This window comes from Trichosurus vulpecula, chromosome 9 (assembly GCF_011100635.1).
Source record: "Trichosurus vulpecula isolate mTriVul1 chromosome 9, mTriVul1.pri, whole genome shotgun sequence".
Lineage (NCBI taxonomy): Eukaryota > Metazoa > Chordata > Mammalia > Diprotodontia > Phalangeridae > Trichosurus > Trichosurus vulpecula.
The window spans coordinates 131,390,030-131,409,772 of NC_050581.1; the positions used below are offsets into that span (position 1 = coordinate 131,390,030).

Below are 19,743 nucleotides of genomic sequence, written 5' to 3' on the forward strand. Positions count from 1 at the left end.
ATATATTTGGAGCTGAAAGAGATGTTTAGGATCATCTAACCCAAGTCCGTTCATTACAGATGAGGAAACTGAGTCCCTGAGATGGGAAGTAAACTGTCAAAGGGCACATTGGCACTAAGCAGTAGAGCTGGTTGTTGAACCCAGGTCCTCTGACTGCAAACCTAGGTCCCTTCATTCTGTATAAAGATTCGGTACTCTCAGAGTTAAATAGAAAGCATCTATCAGTGAGTAATCCATAGGTGGGATCTTTGTTTGGCTTTGGTTGAGGTTTTGGTCATTTCTCCTCCTTTGCAGTTTGACTGTGCGACAGTGCAGTAATGAGGAAACAGAGGAGAGGATCGCTAAGTGAGACGTCACACTGACAGACAGAGATCCCAGTGATGAGAAGTTGGAACCACATAAAATAACTTGGCACAGGCCAAGTTTGTAACCTTGTGCCTGTTTCTCTCAGTTTTATCATTGTGGTATAGAATCTTTTCTCACTTTCTGAGAAAACACAAAAGATATAAGGAAAGTTGATGAAAACAAAAACTTTGAACTAAAGACTCCAAAAGTTGTTTCCTTATTTCATTGTGCCTGATGACGTGAATGTTCTATATCCCTGCTCCTGACTCCATTCACCTCCCAAGGCAGATCAAAGCAAAGAAGAATGATTAACCATGTATTACTTTGAGCCTTCTCTCCTATTCCTTAATTCTGTTTAACTGTTATTTAAAACATAGTTATTTAAATTTTCAGACATGTCAATGTCAGAATCATATACTATCAGAATTGGGAGGCACCTCAGAAGATACCAGGCCAAAGATCCCCTCAACAACATGCCAACAAATAGTCAATTCAGCCTTTACTTGGAGACCTCAAGTGTGAGGCGACCCACTATCTCCTTAGGCAACTGAGTCTGCCTCTAGATAGATCGAATCATCGCTAAAACATTCTTTTGCTCATAATTGCCAAAAAATCAATCTTTTAGTTGCTTTGATACAGGACATATCTTTTCCACACAAGAGTTCTTCAAGTACTTGATGATCCTTTCCTCTAAGTGTTTTCCACCCCAAGTTAAATGACACCAGCTCCTTGGACTGATGATGTTTGTATGGCATAATCTCTGATTCCTTCCCCATCCTGGTCACTCTCCTCTGGACTTTCTCTAGCTTATCAATATCCTTCTTAATGTGGCCTTCCAAAAAGATCACAGGACTTAAGCTATGACCTTATCTTGGCAGAATAACAGTGGAAATCTCACTTGCCCCCACTTCTCCAACTAGATTTGAAGCTCCTCAAAGGCAGAGATATTATCTTCTACTTGTTTGTATTTTCCACAGTATATACATCACAATGCCTTATACACAACAAGGGCTATTCAACGAATAAATTTGTTGATTTTAATTTTTCATAGATATATCGTTATAAATACAATCATAATATCCAATATTTATCTACAACTTCAAGGTTTACAAAGCACATTACAAAGGTTTTTTCAGTGCCTAACGCAATACCTGAAAAATAGTATATGTTCAATAAATGCTTATTAATTGATCCTTACAATAACCTTGTGGGGTAGGTATTATTGTTATCCCCACGTTAGAGAGGAGAAAAATTAGGTTGAGAGAAGTTGCAACTTGCCCACGGTTACTCAGCTAGTAAGTTTCTGAGGCTGAATTTGAAATCAGATTTTCCTGTCTCCAAATCTAGCACTCTACCAACTTCACTACCTTGCTACCTTCTCAAAATGCTGATGTGATATGCATTTTATCCTACCAATCCAGAAGTCATTTATTCTACACCCTTAACTCTCTAAGGCAAGAGTCCTTAACCTGGGGTCCAAGAACTTGTTCTTTAAAAATATTTTTCTAACTGTATTTCCATATAGTTGATTTCTTTTACAATCATATGTATTTTATGCTTTTATGAGCATTGCTCTGCAAGGGGTCCACAGTTCTTCACTAGGCTGCCAAATGAGTTTATGACATAAAATGAAGTTAAGAATCTCTTCTCTAAGATATGGCTGAGTCTCTGGATTAGTTGGCTGTTGTTTTTAAAGGCTTGTGGATAGACAAAGTTAATACTGAAAAGACTGAAGTTAATACCACAGAGTCTAGAGTTAATACTACAAAATCCTTGCAATGTGCAATGTGCAATCTACATACAGTAGAACCTCCCAAGGATCTCATTCAGAGCCTGTTCACTTTTCTTTTAGACACAATTTTAAGAAGCTTTACTTTCTGGTTCCCCAGCCCAAGGCAGAGTATAATCACTAAATTAGAAAGTTGGTTGAGAGAAGGAACTGTTAGAGACAAACACAGTGACAACAGTGTGAAGTGAAAAGTGATAGTCTGACTGCAAAGAAGAAACAGAAAACCAACAAAAAGAGACACAAAACTCAAAAGCCCAATAGTCTGGTCCCATTTAGTGTAGTGGCCTTATATATTATTGCATAATGTTTTATTATCCAGTGCATTTTGGTTTCAGAAAATTTGGAAATATGTAATAATTTTATTTTATTTTTAAAATGTTTCATTGAGGACTTTTGTTTTCACATGATAGTCATTTTGGGCACTAACCCCAACCACTGTCACATTCAACATGCCCTCATAACAAAGAAAATGGTTCAGTAAAAATAACTGATACATCCGATGATGTATATAAAATTCTGCATCCAGAGTCCTCTACCTCTTGGGCCAAGAGGAGGGAGGTGTGTTTCATTATCTGCTCTCCATAATCGAGATTGGTCCTTATAGTTATTCAAGGCAAGTCTTCCTTTTACAATTCTTTTCCTTTATATTATTGTGTCCCTTGTGTGTGCTGTCCTTCCTGTTTCTACTTTCACTCTATAGTGCTTCATTTCCTGGGAATTCTTCATATATGCTATTTCTTACTACAAAATAATATTTTATTACACTCATACACCACATTTGTCTAGCCATTTCCCAAAATGGGTGCCCACCATTATAATATATTTTATAAAAAGATCATCAAAATAATTAAATTTTTTAAATCTTTGCACTTTACGTGGATAAGTTTCAGTTATTTGGAAAACTCGTCCATGTAGAACAACTAATTCTTCGGTGATGTTGGATAAAGGGAGTATTCATGTAATATTAGATAATGGGTAACACAGTCAAAAGAACGCTAGACTAGAATTCTAATCTAGACACCTGGATTCTAATCTTAGCATGGCCACAAATTAGCTTTGGAACTTTGTGTAAATTCCATTGTCTTTCATAATCTGTTTACTCATCTCTAAAGTGAAGGGGTTTAAATAGATCTTTAAGGCTCCCTCTGAATCTAAATCCAAAACTCTTGCCACTACATCACAATGCCTTCTCCTATCTCAGAGAGACACTGTACATTCTTTTCTCCTTAGTTCACTAACATTTATTGTAATAAACTAGGAACTTAGTAGATGTTGATGGGAACATCTCTTGATCTTCTGGCTGATATGTCATTTAAGAACTGCATCTTTTCACATTGCACACATGTTCTTTACATACACTTTTTCAATTTCCTACCCACTTTGTATCCATGTTTTTTAGCCTAGATTGGTAGAAGTAATCACGTGGAAGAAATTGAGATCTGTGGCAATATGGTATAGTGGAAAGAGTGATCTCAGTTTTCTCACCTGTAAAATGAGGAAATTGGAATTAGAAAATCTAGAAGTTCTTTTCAAACTCTAAGTCAATTATCTTCTTTTTTGAAATTAGAATATAGAGTAAGTTTTTACACTTACATTACCTCATCTACCTAATTTCATTTTTTAACCTTATAAGCTAGTTGTGAAAATAATTCCTTAAACTATTTTCTTTAGTCATTAAAAAATTAAATCTCACCCTAAATGAGCTTTTATGATAGAATATTTACAACCTTCCTGTCTTCTCTTCTCCCCCTTTCTTCTTTCCTCTTGCCTCTTTTTGGGGGGGAGGGGTATAATATTAAATGATATTGACATAGACTCATGTTGCTATATTAAAATTAACAATTCACATTTTCAAGAATATCCAAAATCACTTATACACAATATAGTGTCCCAGTGACAATATGAAAAATAATAAAGCTAATGCAAATATAAGTGGTTTTGAGGACAAATATTCAAATCAACATCATCAGGTTATATATGAACTTGATGCCTAATATTTTTGTAAACCATTAGTTCCTGATTTTCTTTCTTATGAAATGTCATTCTTGACAATGAATCATGATTGTAAAATATATGCAAATTCTAAATAATAGGAAAAGGGAAAATGACGATTGATGTTTTGAACATTGTCAGGATTTTTTGTGTGCTTGTTTTTTACCCCAGAACAGGAAGAAATTGAAATTTATATGTATGGTCATGCCATTTATGTCCCTCATCCCAGTTTCAGCAGTCAGACTCTCATTCCCTCAAATTTAGAAGGGGAAAATATAGGGCATAATTTTTTTCCTTCTCTAAAAAAATGGGTTTTTTTAACATTTTATTCTCTTAATTTCTTCCCTTCTTTCTCTTTTAACTTTTTTCTTCAGCAATGCAAATATTCCAGGATATGCAGGCAAGGTTCATTTCACAGCCACCCACCCAGCAAATTCTGATATTCCACCAACAACCCCATCCACAAGTTCAGCAGTACGGCGGTAAGTGCAAAGACTATTATTCAATTTCTTCAGATACATTAGAGGGAAAATCCTAATTATGGTTATTTCATTAAAGAACAATTAAATGCTAAAAATGAATTTGCTTTGGTTAAAAAAAATGGAGGAGTAACATTTTTTTTTTCATGAAAAAGGATGGGTTCATTTTCACACTTCAAGGGATCAGTATTAGTCCTCACCCATCAGGGTTTCAAAAGTTGATGTATGTGGAAAGAAGAATGAACTCACTTTGCTTTAGCTTGGACTCAGTCTTACTAGTTAGACTTGCAGTTCTGCATTTCAACACATGTACCTGCATTAACTAAATAAATGCATGCTGTTTGGAAGCCATGTACATTTTTCATTTGTCTGTGAATCACTTTTTTTTCCTGGGAATAATTGCATTATTTCTCAAAAAACAGAAAATTCTATTGAAGATAATAACCATCTTTCAAACATCACATTTACAAATTGAAAAGAACAGCTGTTAGATGCTAGCTTACTGGAGGCTCCTTGGTTTGAAGCTGCCAGTAAAGAAACAAACCGCTTTATTGCTCATTATAATTCAAATTTGAAAGCACTTGCTAGAAATCTTGGTCTTGGAAATAAAATAATGTACTGCTGAAAATGTAAATCCAGGTCTCAAATAGATTCAGAATGACTCTTTTTGCAGATAAATGCAATGGTGTGATCTGGGATAGGTCATTACTCTGCCAGATAGGACCTAGAGATTGCCATCAACCCATCAAAAAGGCCTTTCTCTTAGGTTTCCCTGGTGCTCTTTCCTTGGCCAGCACAGACACTGCCATTGAGTTTCTAGTGATTTTTTTAAGCACTGCCTTCAAATGACTATAAGGATACCAATGTGAATGTGCTGCTGGCACCTGTGGGTTTCTATTAAGTGTATAAATTAGTGACATTTTGGTCCCTGGTTGAAATTTGACAGGGTAAAGAAACTATGAAACTCCAAACTGTAATTGGTCCTGGAAATGTGACCAAGGCACAAACCAATATTAGAGGTGCTATGACTGCAATGACTCATCAATAACTGATTGAAAAAAAACTACTCTGTTGTTGTTTTAACTTCATCATAGTGTCAAATCACTCAAAATGATCTATCTGCCTGTTTGCCAATCTCTCTCTCTCTCTCTCTCTCTCTCTCTATCCATCCCTCCATCTACCACTATCTCTCCACCCATCTATCATCTATCCATCCATTCGCCTATCTCCTTCTATCAATCCACCCATCTCATCTACTTATGTATCTATCTTTTATCTCTTTCTATTTATATCTCTATTTTTTTCCAAAACAAATTATAGATCTATAGCTACTGCTGTGAGAAAGTAGCATTAACTTTGATAGTAGGTCTGAATTTAAACCTGCCAGAATTTTTCCTGGACCATAAATTTTACATTAATCATTTAGATATTCAATATGTGAGAGATATTGTATTTGATATGAGAAAACCTGAATAAATACCAGTGCTATGTTATGAACATAGGAGAAAAAAAGAATAGAAAAGAGTGTCAGTGAAGCATTTCAAAAATGCACTTTGTAGAGCAGAAGGTTCAGAAACAAATGCAAGCAAGCAAGACCCCTTTGGATCTAACTTGCTGAATTTAGTACATACTTTAAAAAACGAAGATGTGCATAATGGAAATTGATAGTTTCACATACAGTCCTCTTTTGTTGTTCTTTGTATGTAGAAATATTCATGTTTGTTGGTATTTTTCAAGTTCAGAATAACAAAAAAATTTAAATAAAACAGCATATGGGATGATACTAAAAACATCCATATTTTAGGAAAGACATTTATAAATTCAAATTAACTCAGTATAGAAGACAGCAATCAGGATGATGAAGACTCTTGAGTTCATCCTATGTGTAAATCAATTGGAAGGAATGGGGATGGTTAACTAAGACAAGAGAAGCCTGGGAAGGGAGGAGAGGAAAATGATAGCTGTCTTAAAGATATAGTATTTTAATTATTAGTCACATCAAATAAGGGTTATACCTGTTCTGCTTGGCCCCATGGGACAAGGACAAGTGGCAATGTGCAAATTTAGATGTGATATAAAAAAGAACCTTAACAAATAGAGCTTTCCAAAAATGAAATAGGCCTCTTAGGAGGTAGTGGGTTTTCCCATATTGGGGTTCTTTAAGCCAAGGCTGGGTGAACATTTGTTAGGTATGTTGTGGAGGGGATTGTTTTTCAGCTATAGATTGGACTAGATGGCTTCTTCTAAGATCTCTTCTGACTCCCAAATTCTATGATTTTGTCCATAATTTTGTTCTTTTTAAGTGGATGGGGAGAATGTCCTCCCTTCCTCATTTACCTCCTAAAGTGACTGAATGGATATATTTTCCCCCTTTGTTGAATCAGAGAGCCATCTAAAGTGGAAAGGGCCATCCATCTTTAAAAGGGGAGGCACAATTAGGGACATATTATAGATATGTTTAGGTAAGGTCTCAGGTGGTGTATGCATCAAAAGACTTGGAACTATCTCCTTGACCATATTTTCCTAGAGAGCACAGCTCAGAAAATCATGGTGAAGTTATACTTCATGTTGTTATCTTTTTTCTGCTCAAGGGAGCCATTACAGCCATCTCCTTTTCTTTATCAATAGGGGAAAGTGGACAACTCAACTACATTAGTAGCTTTTTATACTTCAGTATTTAAATTACTTATTAACATTATTTCATGGGTCCCTGTGTATTTGGCATGGCATTAAATGTACCACAATGTTAGTTAACGAAAAGTAAGGCTCTTGCTTTCCAAGGGGCCCCACTATCTCTTCATCATTCTGGTTCAGAAGAATTGAAAGTATACCTGAACTTAGATAAACCAGTGCTTTTCCTGTTATGACAGAGTTGAGATAAAAGGGAATACAGAAGGCAAAGTCAAAACCCAACACAACAAAGGTCTTGAGTTCTATGGGTTTGAACTGTCAGTTTGTTCTAAATCCAAGTCAGAAATGCCACCCATACCCACAAGGTGCAACTATGTTTTTGTAGTATTTACTTAAAGGTGAATCAACTTCCAGGCAATAGGATTTAGGCATAATCTTTGAAAATTAAGTAAAACTAAATATTTTATCTCATGTGAGGAAGACTTTTTAAAAAAGAGATAAAATCAGGGGTAGCTAGGTGGCGCAGTGAGTAGAGCATCGGCCCTGGAATCAGGAGGGCCTGAGTTCAAATGTGACCTCAGACACTTGACACATTTACTAGCTGTGTGACCTTGGGCAAGTCACTTATCCCCAGTTGCCCTGCCTTCCCCCCTCCAAAAAAAGACTTTTTAAAAAGAGATAAAATCAGCATTAAAATGACTCATAAACTATAGTTCATGTTTGTTCTCAAAAAGAGAAATATTTACTAGCATGTAGTTGGCTTATTTGATAACCCGTCCTTGTGGCACTGGGAATTTAACAAGTCCAATAAAATATGCTGTGGTTCTTACTCATCATTGGAAATCTTCATGATTGAACCTTGGGATGACTAGTCTTCATCATTAATGCAGTACCTTCATGGCAGCACGAAAATCAAACATTGCAAATCTGTGGGTCACATTAGTTCTGATTCAACACATAACATTGTGCTATGAAAATAGAGAAGTCTTTTGCCCTGATCAGACCATATCTGCATTACTGTGCTCAGTCATGGGTGTTACATGGGAGACATGGGCAGGACGAAGCATGCCCAAAAGGGACCAACAACAATGGGGAGAGAACTGGAGATCATCCTGTATATGAGGATTGGTTGAAGGAGCTGGAGATCTTTTGCCTGAAAAGCCAAGAAAGTTACAGAGAATCAAATTTCAGCTAGACATAAGGAAAAATTTCTTAAATTCATAACTCACCAACACCCTGTTCTGCCTCCATAGCCTCAAATTCTAACATTCCATTTTCTGTTGATAAACATTATTACTTTCATCTCTCCCGCAGGGGTCATTTGTCTTGAACCAATTCTTCATCCTTACCAGGGCTTCCATTCCCACTAACATTTCTGTTTTCTCTCTCCACCATCTTTCTTTTGATCTCAATTTCTACTTTTCATAGTCTTGACCCTAAAGCTTATCAGTTCATTTATACTCTTGAATCCCTTGCCTTCTAGTTCTACCAGTATTTATGCCCTGCTAATCTTTCACATTGGATGACCCCTGCCTGCTTTGCTTCCACTCTGATGTTATGATATGCCATTGGAATGTCATAAAACTGTGCTCGCTGGGTCCATTACAAATTTACTTTTTTTTAAACAGAGAGACAGTGTGATGTGATGGATAAAGAACCAACCTGAAAGTCAGGAGGGCCTAGTATCCAGTCTGGCCTCTAGTGTTTACCAACTTTATGACCATGGGGAAGTCACTTCCAGCCTTTGCTCCAACTTCCTTTTCCTTGTCAAGCTAATTCCTCAGTTGTGCCCTTTATTTCATCTCCTCTTATTTACTCTAGGCTCATGTCTCAGGAATCATTTCTTCCTTCTCAGTCATCTTCATTCTTTCTCTTTCTACTTCTTTCCTTCCCTAACATCTACAAATATAGCCACATCCTTAAAAAAAATCTTCCTTTAACCCTGCCATTCCCTCAACCTATTAGCCTGTATAGGAACTCCCCTCCCTCTCATTACCAATCTCCTAGAAAGAACCATCTACTCTTATTCATCTCTACTTCCTCACCACCCATACATTTACTTCTTAAGCTGCCTTCTGACCTTATCACTCTACTGAAACTGTTCTCCCCAAGGATTCCAAAGAACTCTTTGACTATTAAATTCCTGACTTCTCTTCAATTTGGGAATATTGACTAGCCTCTCCTCCTGCATATTTTCTTTACTCTTGGCTTTTGCAGCATGACTGTCTTCTTACTTTCATGACCACTTCTTTTCATTTTCTTTGCTATTTACTCACCTATCTCCGACCTCCCAAGCATGGTATCTTCAAGAGTCTAGACTGAACCTTCACTCACTTTGTGTTCTCCAACTTGATGTGTTCAATTATCAGCTTCACGTAGATAATTACCAAATCTATGTAACCTAAATCTATATTTATCTAGGACGCTAGCTAGCTGTTGATCTGTCTGTCTTATCTGTGTCCTTAACTCTAGTCATCTATTGCTAATTGATAGCAGGATATCTTCAACAGGAGTTCCCATTGACATCTCAAGCTCAGTATGTCCAAAAGGAAATTATATTCTTTCCCTGCTAAATTCACCTTTCCTCCAACTTGTGTTGAGGACACGACCATTCTTTCAGTCGCCCAGGTTCACAATCTCAGAGTCTTCCTTGACTCACCTTTCTCTATCACCCCACACAATCAGCTGCCAAGTCTTATTGATTCTACCACCCTAACACTGCTTCCATTTCTCCCTTATCTCCACTCATATCCCCACCATCCTTATTTAGGCCCTCATTATCTCTAATATGGGCTATTGTAATAATTCCCAATGTCTTTACTTCTTCCATTCTCTCTTTGTCCAATACATCTTTCTTAAAGTTGCCAAAGTAACCTCACTAAGCTAAAAATCTAATTTGTGGTTTGATCCTCTCATTAAAATCTTTCAGTGGCCCCCTTTCATCTATAGGGCAAAATATAAACTCAGAGATCTGGAATTTTAGGCCTTTCACAATCTGGCTCCAACTTCTCTTTCCAGCCTTCTCTTAAATCATTCTCCCTTACAGACCCTAAATTCCAGCTGAATTATTTCCCAGACTCTGTTTTCCATCCCCTGCCCTTGTACATTTGGACAACCCCCTCATCTCATGCCATAATACAATCCCTCTTCAGTTCCATTTCTCAGAATCCTTATCTTCCCTCAAGATTCAGCTCAGGTATTACCTTCTCAGTGGAAATCTCCTTTATTTCCCCCCAACCCAGTTGTAACTTATATTTTTTCCTCTTCAAATTGCCTTCTCATTACTTATCTGTATATATATTATATCCTCCAGGTGAAAAGAAAGCTAACTGAGGACATGAACTTTTCTTTTATTTGTTATTGTTTTTTAATCCCCTGTACCCAATACACTGACTAAAAGGCATTTAATAATTATTTGTTGGGTGGAATTGAACCCTAAGAGATGAATGACAAAGTATTGGATCCATCTATCCAACCTGTCCACTCTCAGTTTTATAACTGTTAACATCTACTTCCTGATTTCTTACAGTGAGCTTGTTGAAAAACAGTGATATTTTACAGAAATATAATACTTAATGAACTGTGAAAATACAGTTTAACAGAGAAAATCATCCTGCTTACACTGGGTTAGAATTCTCTAATCAATAAGCAAAGTGTACTGAATTTAAGCAGTCTCAAGTTTTCTGTGATGCAGGAGAAATGACCCTTCAAGGGTCAATTTAACCTCACCTTTCCGATATAGCTAACTTTTATTTCTTTGTAAGAAGCCATTCGGTGGTTTTTGTGGTCCATTTTTTGTTCATTTTTTGAAAAAGTATCACTTAAGGATTAAGCCCACAACTACCTATAGCAGGTAGATAAAAAGAACCTAATGAACTAATTTTCTCCTAATTGTCTCTTCAGCTTGGTACATTTTTACCCTTATTGCTGTGAAGATTCTCTAACTGGAGCCATTATCAAATGAGACCATACTGCCGCTCCATCTTCCTATTATTCATCCCTTGCTGAATTCCTACTCAATTCCTTTTAGTGGATGTTCCAAAATTTTTCCATACCCTCAGAGAAACAATGCCATTTCTACCTCCTCAACACTCAATTCCTAATGTTACCTTATACTTTACTGAAATCAATTCAGCAAGGATTTATTAAGTGCCTAGTATGTGCTAGGCGCTCTGCTAGGCTCTGTGATATAAAGGCAAAAATGAAAATAGTCTCTACTCTCAGGAAACTCATGGCCTACTGGGGGTAGGAGAGCACATACACACAAATAAGTGAATGCAAAGTAATATGGGAACCCTAATACCTGGAGGAATCAGGAAAGACCTCGTGTAAGAAGCAACACTTTCCAGGCCTTTTCTAGAATACAGACAATCTATACAATGAATGAATGAATGAAGCGCTTGTTAAGGTTTTACAATTAACAAAGCACTGCGCTAAGCACTGAGAGGTACGAGGAGCTAAATATATCAAGGAGCTTCACTCAACTTTTCACTCACACTTACCTCCTATATCTAATACATTCTACCTCCTCAACATTTCTCAGATCTGTCTGCTTTGGTCCACTCACATGATCATTATCCTAGTCTGGACTCTCATCCAGACTATCAAGGAGTTCACATTTTAATGTAGGAGACAACTGGAAAGTTGGAAAAGTTTCAGCTGCAAGTCAGATGGAAAGATCCCATGGGCCTTAGGGGGGCAGTAGTAGATGTAAATGCCTCTTCTTTAATGTTATTTCCCCTGATAAAACCATATCGATTTCTGGTATTGCACCACTTGACAGTGCCAAGGATTTCGTTGGGAAGAACTAAATTAGATTTCTTGTTGTTCCTCACAAGCTCCCTTTCATTTCTCATCTCTGTGCCTTAGAACAGGCTGACCTCTAGGCCCATAGTTTCTTTCAAATCTTGACTCAACTACTACAGATGCCCCCTCAACTACTTTGTAATTTAAATTTTGTAGCACTTGTATTTACTTATATGTGTATATGTTGTCTACCTCAATAGAATATAAGTTCCCCAGGGCCATGGGCTGTTTTCTTTTTATTTCTGTGTCCCCAGTGCCTAGCACAGTTTTTGTAACGTAGTAGTTAATTAGCAAATGTTGGTTGATTGATTGAACACGTGGAGGTGAGTGGAGAGAACATTCAAAGCATGGACTACAGAAGCATGGAGGCAGGAGATGCAATGTTAAATAGAGTGTACAAAGGGAGAAATGTATATATAACTAGCCTAGAAAGATCAGTTGTAGCTAGACAGAAATAGCCTTTAAATACCAATTAGAAGATGTTGTATTTTATCCTGGAGACACTAAGGCTTTCAGATCAGGTAAGTGACATGATCAGTTCTGTACCTTAGTACTATCCTATTCGATGTTTGAAGGTTGAAGGAAAGGAAGAGGTGTCTGGATTCAGGGAAAACAACTGAAAGGTTCTTGCTATTACAAGATCTAGATAATCTGCTCTTAAGAACAGGAGAGGGAACACTTGTTCTGGGTGGTATGGACAGGCTGCTGCCTGAAGACAGTGGACTATACCATGAAAGCCCAAGATTTCTTCCAACTCTGTGCTCCTGAACTAAGCATTGCTTAAAGCATCCTGAATCATTGCTCCTGAAGGGCATTATCACCTAGATATGATTCTCATATGTTGATTTCTACTTACAGGCAATTAATTGAAGCATAAAAATCAATACATTTTTATATGATGTAATTGGAGTGTCAATTTGGAAAAGAAATGAGAAGCATATCTGTTATTGTCCAATAACTAACTCAATCCCTCTCTTCATGTAAGTGGAGTTGTAGTGCATTTTAAAATTTTATTTTAAAAACATATACTTAAAGACCTAGAAGGTAGTCTTAAAAAAATGTTACCCTTCAGTACATGGACAGATTTATAGTCTCATCAGTGTGGATACTACTCTCTCCATCAGTGCAGGTAGGAAAACATCCAAGCATTCTCATCTAGGTGGCAGAACTCTGGGTATGGAATCATTGTGGTGGTTGTCCAGTCATTTCAATCATGTCCAACTCTTCTCACCCCATTTAGGGTTTTCTTGGCAAAGATACTGGAGTGGTTTGCCATTTCCTTCTCCAGCTCATTTTACAGATAAGGAAACTGAGGCAAACAGGGCTAACTGACACTTGCCCTGGGTCACATAGTAAGTGTCTGAGACCAGATTTCAATTCAGGAAGATGAATTTCCCTAACTTCAGGTCCTGCACTCTATCTACTGCACCACCCAGTGAAATCAAAAAGACCTGAATTCAACTCTAGACTCAAGGCACTTTCAAGCTATGTGGCCCTGGGCAAGTCATTTAACATCTGTTGACCTCAGTTTCCTCAACTGTCAACTGAGGATAATAATAGCACCAACCTCACAGAGTAGTTTTGAAGATGAAATGAAATAATATTTCTAAAGAATTTAGCATAGTGCTACATATTTATATATGTGGTTATTCCCTTCCCCTCCCTCCTTCCACTCATCTTATTCCTGTGTACATTCTCCCATGGATCCTCCACTGAGTCTTTACCTACAACTTTGTAGACCTTCCAGCATTTTCTGGTTACCCGCTCAGGCTATTATTCTTCACTTTCAATAAATAACCAGCTCATCTTCTTTTCTCATTGTACGATGCCCGGGTGATATCTTTTATGCCATTTCTTGGGACTATACAGCTACCTATGAATGCTTACTGTGTCGTTGTCCATTATCTCTTGTCACTTATATCGTCACTTGCAATATTGGTTCTTTGGAGATTGTGTTATTCCATAATTCCATTCACAGCTAGGTATCATCAGAAAGACATTAAATGAAGGATTTGTAATCTTATAGGCAAGGTAGGACTTGAAACCAAGCCCAGCCCTCTATCCATTATGCCATCCTTCTTTTCTGTGAGAGAATCTGATACTAAAAAAAGATAAATTTTGATGCTCAGAAACTGCTTGGGACCATTAAAAGCATTTGCTTAACTTACCAAACTCATTAGAATCATAGAAGAGAGACTTTCATACTTGCATACTACCTTCTCTAAAAGCTAATAATAAAACATTTTGGAAGGCAGAATTTCCATGCCTTTGCTCAAAATTTGGGCTCAGAAGGTCTAGGGCGAGCACAGATATCGTTCATGCTAGCTTCATCTTCATTAGAATGATCATTAGAATCAAAATTTAACACTGTAGGATTTATAATAGTTCATCTACTAGCTTCTTTATCTAAACCACAATGTAAAAACATGAGGAAAAAATTGCTGTGCTTAGAATCATACCTAATACTGGTTACTCCCTCTCCTATTTTACTGGAGAGTAACCCCAGATTCTGCTTAAATGAGTTTGTGCATTTAGTTTACAATCTTCAGGACTGGGAAAGAAAAGGCTTAGCCCCTTTAAGAATCTAAAATCTATGGCCAGAACTTACATTATTTCTCATCTTGGTCAGTTAGGAGTATCAGGGCATTTTTTTCTATTTTATCATTTTTATTTAATATTTTAGTTTTCAACATTGATTTCCACAAGATTTTGAGTTACAAATTTTCTCCCCATTTCTACCCTCCCCCTCATTCCAAGATGGCATATATTATGAATGCCTGGTTCCCCAGTTAGTCCTCCCTTCTTTTACCCCACTCCCCCCAACCATCCCCTTCCCCCTTACTTTCTTGTAGGGCAGGATAGATTTCTGTGCCCCATTCCCTATATATCTTGTTTCCCAGCTGTATGTAAAAAACAACTTTTTTTAAGCATCTTCTTTTAAAACTTTTTAGTTCCAAATTCTCTCCCCTCTTCCCTTCCCACCCACCCTCCCTAGGAAGGCAAGCAATTCAACATAGATCACACATGTATCATTACATAAAACACTTCCACAATGCTCATGTTGCGAAAGGCTAACTATATTTCCCCTTCCATCCTATCCTGTCCCAATTTATTCAATTTTCTCCCTTGACCCTGTTCCTTTTCAAAAGTGTTTGCTTTTGATTAACTCCTCCAACTATCTGTCCTCCCTTCTATCATCCCCTCCCCTTTTTATCCCTTTCCATTTACTTTTATCTGGAGTAAGATACCCAATTGAATGTGTATGTTATTCCCTCCTCAAGTTGAATCTGATGAGAGTAAGATTCATTCATTCCCCCTCACCTGCCCCCTCTTCCTTTCCAACAGAACTGCTTTTTTCTTGCCACTTTTATGTGAGATAATTTACCCCATTCTATCTCTCCCTTTTTCCTTCTCTCAATATATTCCTCTTTCACCCCTTAAATTTATTTCATTATTTTAGATATCATCCTTTCATATTCAACTCACTCTGTGCCCTCTGTCTATGTTCCCTTCAACTCCCCTATTACTGAGAAAGGTCTCATGAATTACACACATCATCTTTCCACGTAGGAATGTAAACAAAACAGTTCAACTTTAGTAAGTTCCTTATGAATTCTCTTTCTTGTTTACCTTTTCATGCTTCTCTTGATTTTTGTGTTTGAAGGTCAAATTTTCTATTCAGCTCTGGTCTTTTCACTGAGAAAGCTTGAAAGTCCTCTATTTTATTGAAAATTCATATTTTGCCTTGGAGCATGATACTCAGTTTTGCTGCGTAGGTGATTCTTGGTTTTAATCCTAGCTCCATTGACCTCTGGAATATCATATTCCAAGCCCTTCAATCCCTCAATGTGGAAGCTGCTAGATCTTGGGTTATTCTGATTGTGTTTTCACAATACTCAAATTGTTTCTTTCTGGCTGCTTGCAGTATTTCCCCCTTGACCTAGAAACTCTGGAATTTGGTGACAATATTCCTAGGAGTTTTCTTTTGGGGACCTTTTTCAAAAGGTGATAGGTGGATTCTTTCAATTTCTATTTTACCCTCTAGTTCTAGAATATCAGAGCAGTTCTCCTTGATAATTTCTTGAAAGATGATGTCTAGGCTCTTTTTTTTTATCATGGCTTTCAGATAGTCCAAGAATTTCTAAATTATCTCTCTTGGATCTATTTTCCAGGTCAGTGGTTTTTCCAATGAGATATTTCACATCATATTCCATTTTTTCATTCCTTTGCTTCTGTTTTATAATATCTTGATTTCTCACAAAGTCACCAGCTTCCACTTGCTCCAATCTAATTTTTAAGGTGGTATTTTCTTCAGGGGTCTTTTGGACCTCCTTTTCCATTTGGCTAATTCTGCCTTTCAAGGCATTCTTCTCCTCATTGGCTTTTTGGAGCTCTTTTGATATTTGGGTTCATCTGTTCTTTAAGGTGTTATTTTCTTCAGTATTTTTGGGGGGTCTCCTTTAGCAAGTCATTGACTTGTTTTTCATGTTTTTCTTGCATCACTCTCATTTCTCTTCCCAATTTTTCCTCTACTTCTCTTACTTGCTTTTCCAAATCCTTTTTGAGCTCTTCCATGGCCTGAGACCAATTCATGTTTTTCTTGGAGGCTTTTGATGTAGGCTCTCTGACTTTGTTGACTTCTTCTGGCTGTATGTTTTCGTCTTCTTTGTCACCAAAAAAGGAATCTACAGTTTAAGTTTGAGTTTGCCTTTGAGTCTGAGTCCATTTTTGCTGCCTGTTCATGTTCCCAGCCAACTACTTAACCCTTGAGCTTTTTGTCAGGATATGACTGGTTGTAGAGTAGAGAGTACTTTGTCCCAAGCTTTAGGGTCCAAGCACTGCTGTTTTCAAAGCTACTTCTACTCCACCATCACCCCAGGCTCTGTCACCACAGTGCTCCTCCTCCCCCAAGAACCGCCAACCAGGACCGCAATCCAGATCCTAGCAGCTCTGATCCGCTGCTAGATTCCTCCCACCGTGTGAGCCAGAGACTCAGGAAGCAGCTGACGCTGGAGCTGTAGAAGCAGCCTCAGGAGTTTCCTGGTGCTGCCACCACCACCACTGCCTCACCTCTGCCACCCCCAAGGCTGGTGATCAGACTTCTCTGAACTTGATTCCACAGTTTCCCTCTAATCTGTTCTTTGGCATTTGTGGGTTGAGAAGTCTGGTAACTGCCACAGCTCAATGATTCATGGCCCCAAGGCACGTTCCGGTTGGCTGACTCCAGGTCTGGTCTCTCCTGGCAGGGCAGCCCACGCTAGGCTGTGCTCCACGCCCAGCACCATGTGATAGACCCTTCCCGGTGACCATCCAGGCTCTCCTGGGCTGGAGACCTGTTTCCCTCTGCTATTTCGTGGGTTCTGCAGCTTTAGAATTTGTTCAGAGCCATTTTTCACAGGTATTTGGAGGGATTTAGGGGAGAGCTTAAGCAAGTCCTTGCTTTTCAGCCTCCATCTTGGCTCCGCCCCCACAGGGCATTTTTTGAAGGTAAGTTTTAATGGAAAACAAGTCTGAAATACCTGACCATTACTGAAAAATCAGATGGAAAAAAAAGACATATATTTCATGTATCAGAATGGAAAGTTCTATAAGACAGTTAATAGTCATGTCTGTTTTGTTTCTGTCCTTGTGTCCAAAAATAGAATGGGCTGTCCCATGACATAGTGAGCTCTCCATGGCTGGATGGTGACTTGTTAGGAATGTTTTGCAAAGATCCACAATTTGTGTATAAGTTGGGATAAACAATCTAGAGCTCAAACTAAAAGTACCCCCATCTCCTGATTCCCAGTCCAATGTGCTCTCCATTACATCACCCAGGTCCTCAAATATACATGGGCATCTATGAATTAATAATAGCTTTAAGACATAAGGACTTGTGGCTTCAAATTTGTTAAATGCTTTTTTTTTGTTTTCTAATTATAGCACCCTATGGGAAAGTAAGGAAGTGCCTAATTATCGTCACATGGGACCTTTATCAAAAATGGTTACTCTGGTGCAGCCATACAACTCTTTCAATGGGATGGTAGAAGGAGCTGTTAAGTCACATAAGTATCCTATCCTGTAAGTGTCAGTAAGTCAGTAAGTGTCAGTAAGTACTCTATGCCAATAAAAAACTACAGAAAAAACCTGCACATTATGTGTCTATAGGCTGATCGATTGTAGTACTTCACTTCAACTCAACAAACATGTATTAAACATTCACTTATATACAGAACTGTGGAGTTTTTGTGGCTTTTTTTAAAAAATGAATGTTTTTGTCAAGGCTAAGCTCCTCTCATCTGTCCCGAACGGCTTATCTACCTGGATTGAAGACAGCACCAACTACTATGGACTGTCTTACTAAATAGAAGTCTGGAGGCCTGTAATCTATTAAACAGAGGTTTCTAATCTTTGTTACATTATTTAGCTCTTTGGAAGTTTGGTTAAGCCTGCTGACTTTCCAAAATAATTTTTAAAATTCATAATTAAGGACAATGCCAAATTTCACTTAGGGGTTAATGAACACAAAGATTGGCTTTTTTGTATCCAAATTCACAGACCCCCCTCAAATCCATCCATGGACCTCTTGGGGATCTGTGAACTCTAGTTAACAATCTTTGATCTAAAAGGTCCTAATGTAGAATCAGGGATTATAGGAAAATGGAATATTAAAGCATTAAAAACATTATTCTGAGAAGGGGTCCCTGGGCTTCCCTAGACTACTAAAGGAGTCCATCACACACACACACACACACACACACACACACACACACACACACAATTAAGAAACCTTACCCTAAGTATTGGCTTAGTACATGACTGACCTTGAAAGATAAATTAATCTCTCTGTACCTCAGTGTCTTCATCTGTAAAATGAGGTGATTAGACCAGATTATCTCTAAGTCTCCTTCTAACTTAAAATGTTCTTTGAGTCAGATGTTCTTAAATAGACTTTGCTTGGAGGGATCTCAGATAAATATGTTTGTTTTATGGATGAAGGCTATGAATGCAAAATGATTTGCCCAAAGTCACACACATACAGTCAGGTTCCTGGATCCCAGGTGAGTGCTCACACAACTCACTGTTCTAAACTGCCATCTCTGCTTTCTTCATAAGTCAGAGTCCCCTAAATGAAGGAAGGCAAAGCAGGTGGAGTGTTAGAAGGAGAAACACCTGACACTTGTTAGTTGGATGATCCTAGAAAAGTCACTTAACCTCTGTTTAAAAAAACTCCATCATTTATTGTTGGAGAAGATGTGGGAAAATTGAAATACTAATGCATTGGTGGACTGTCCCAACCATTCTGGAGAGGAATTTGGAACTATGCCCAATGGGCTATAAAACTAGGCATGCCCTTTTATCTAGCAATACCACTATTAGGTCTGTATCCCAAAGAGATCATAAAAAGGGGAAAGGACCTACACGTGCAAAAATCCTTAGAGCAGCTCTTTTTGTAGTGGCAAAGAATTAACATTTGAGGGGATGCTTGTCAACTGAGGAATGGCTGAACAAGTTGTAGTATATGAATGTAATGGAATACTGTTGTGCTATAAGAGAGAATAAGCAGGTAGATTTCAGAAAAACCTGGACTTAGATGAACTGTTGCTGAGTAAAGTGAGTAGAACCAGGAGAATATTAAACGCAGTAACAGCAACGTTGTGCAGTGGTCAACTTTGATAGACTTAGCTCTTCTCAGCAATACATTGATCTAAGAGAGGGGTG

At 37.8% G+C, this 19,743-nt stretch overlaps 1 protein-coding gene across 1 annotated transcript in view; it reads left to right on the forward strand.

Annotated features, from left to right (window-relative positions):
• The window catches only part of SPATA48 (spermatogenesis associated 48), a 75,351-nt gene extending 57,245 nt beyond the window's left edge, over positions 1–18,106 (forward strand). Inside the window, exons 8-9 of the mRNA XM_036739711.1 lie at positions 4,501–4,608; positions 17,965–18,106. Coding sequence (XP_036595606.1) covers positions 4,501–4,608; positions 17,965–18,106 — 250 coding nt within the window. The remainder of the gene's footprint in view (positions 1–4,500; positions 4,609–17,964) is intronic.
• Positions 18,107–19,743: the final 1,637 nt, after the last annotated feature.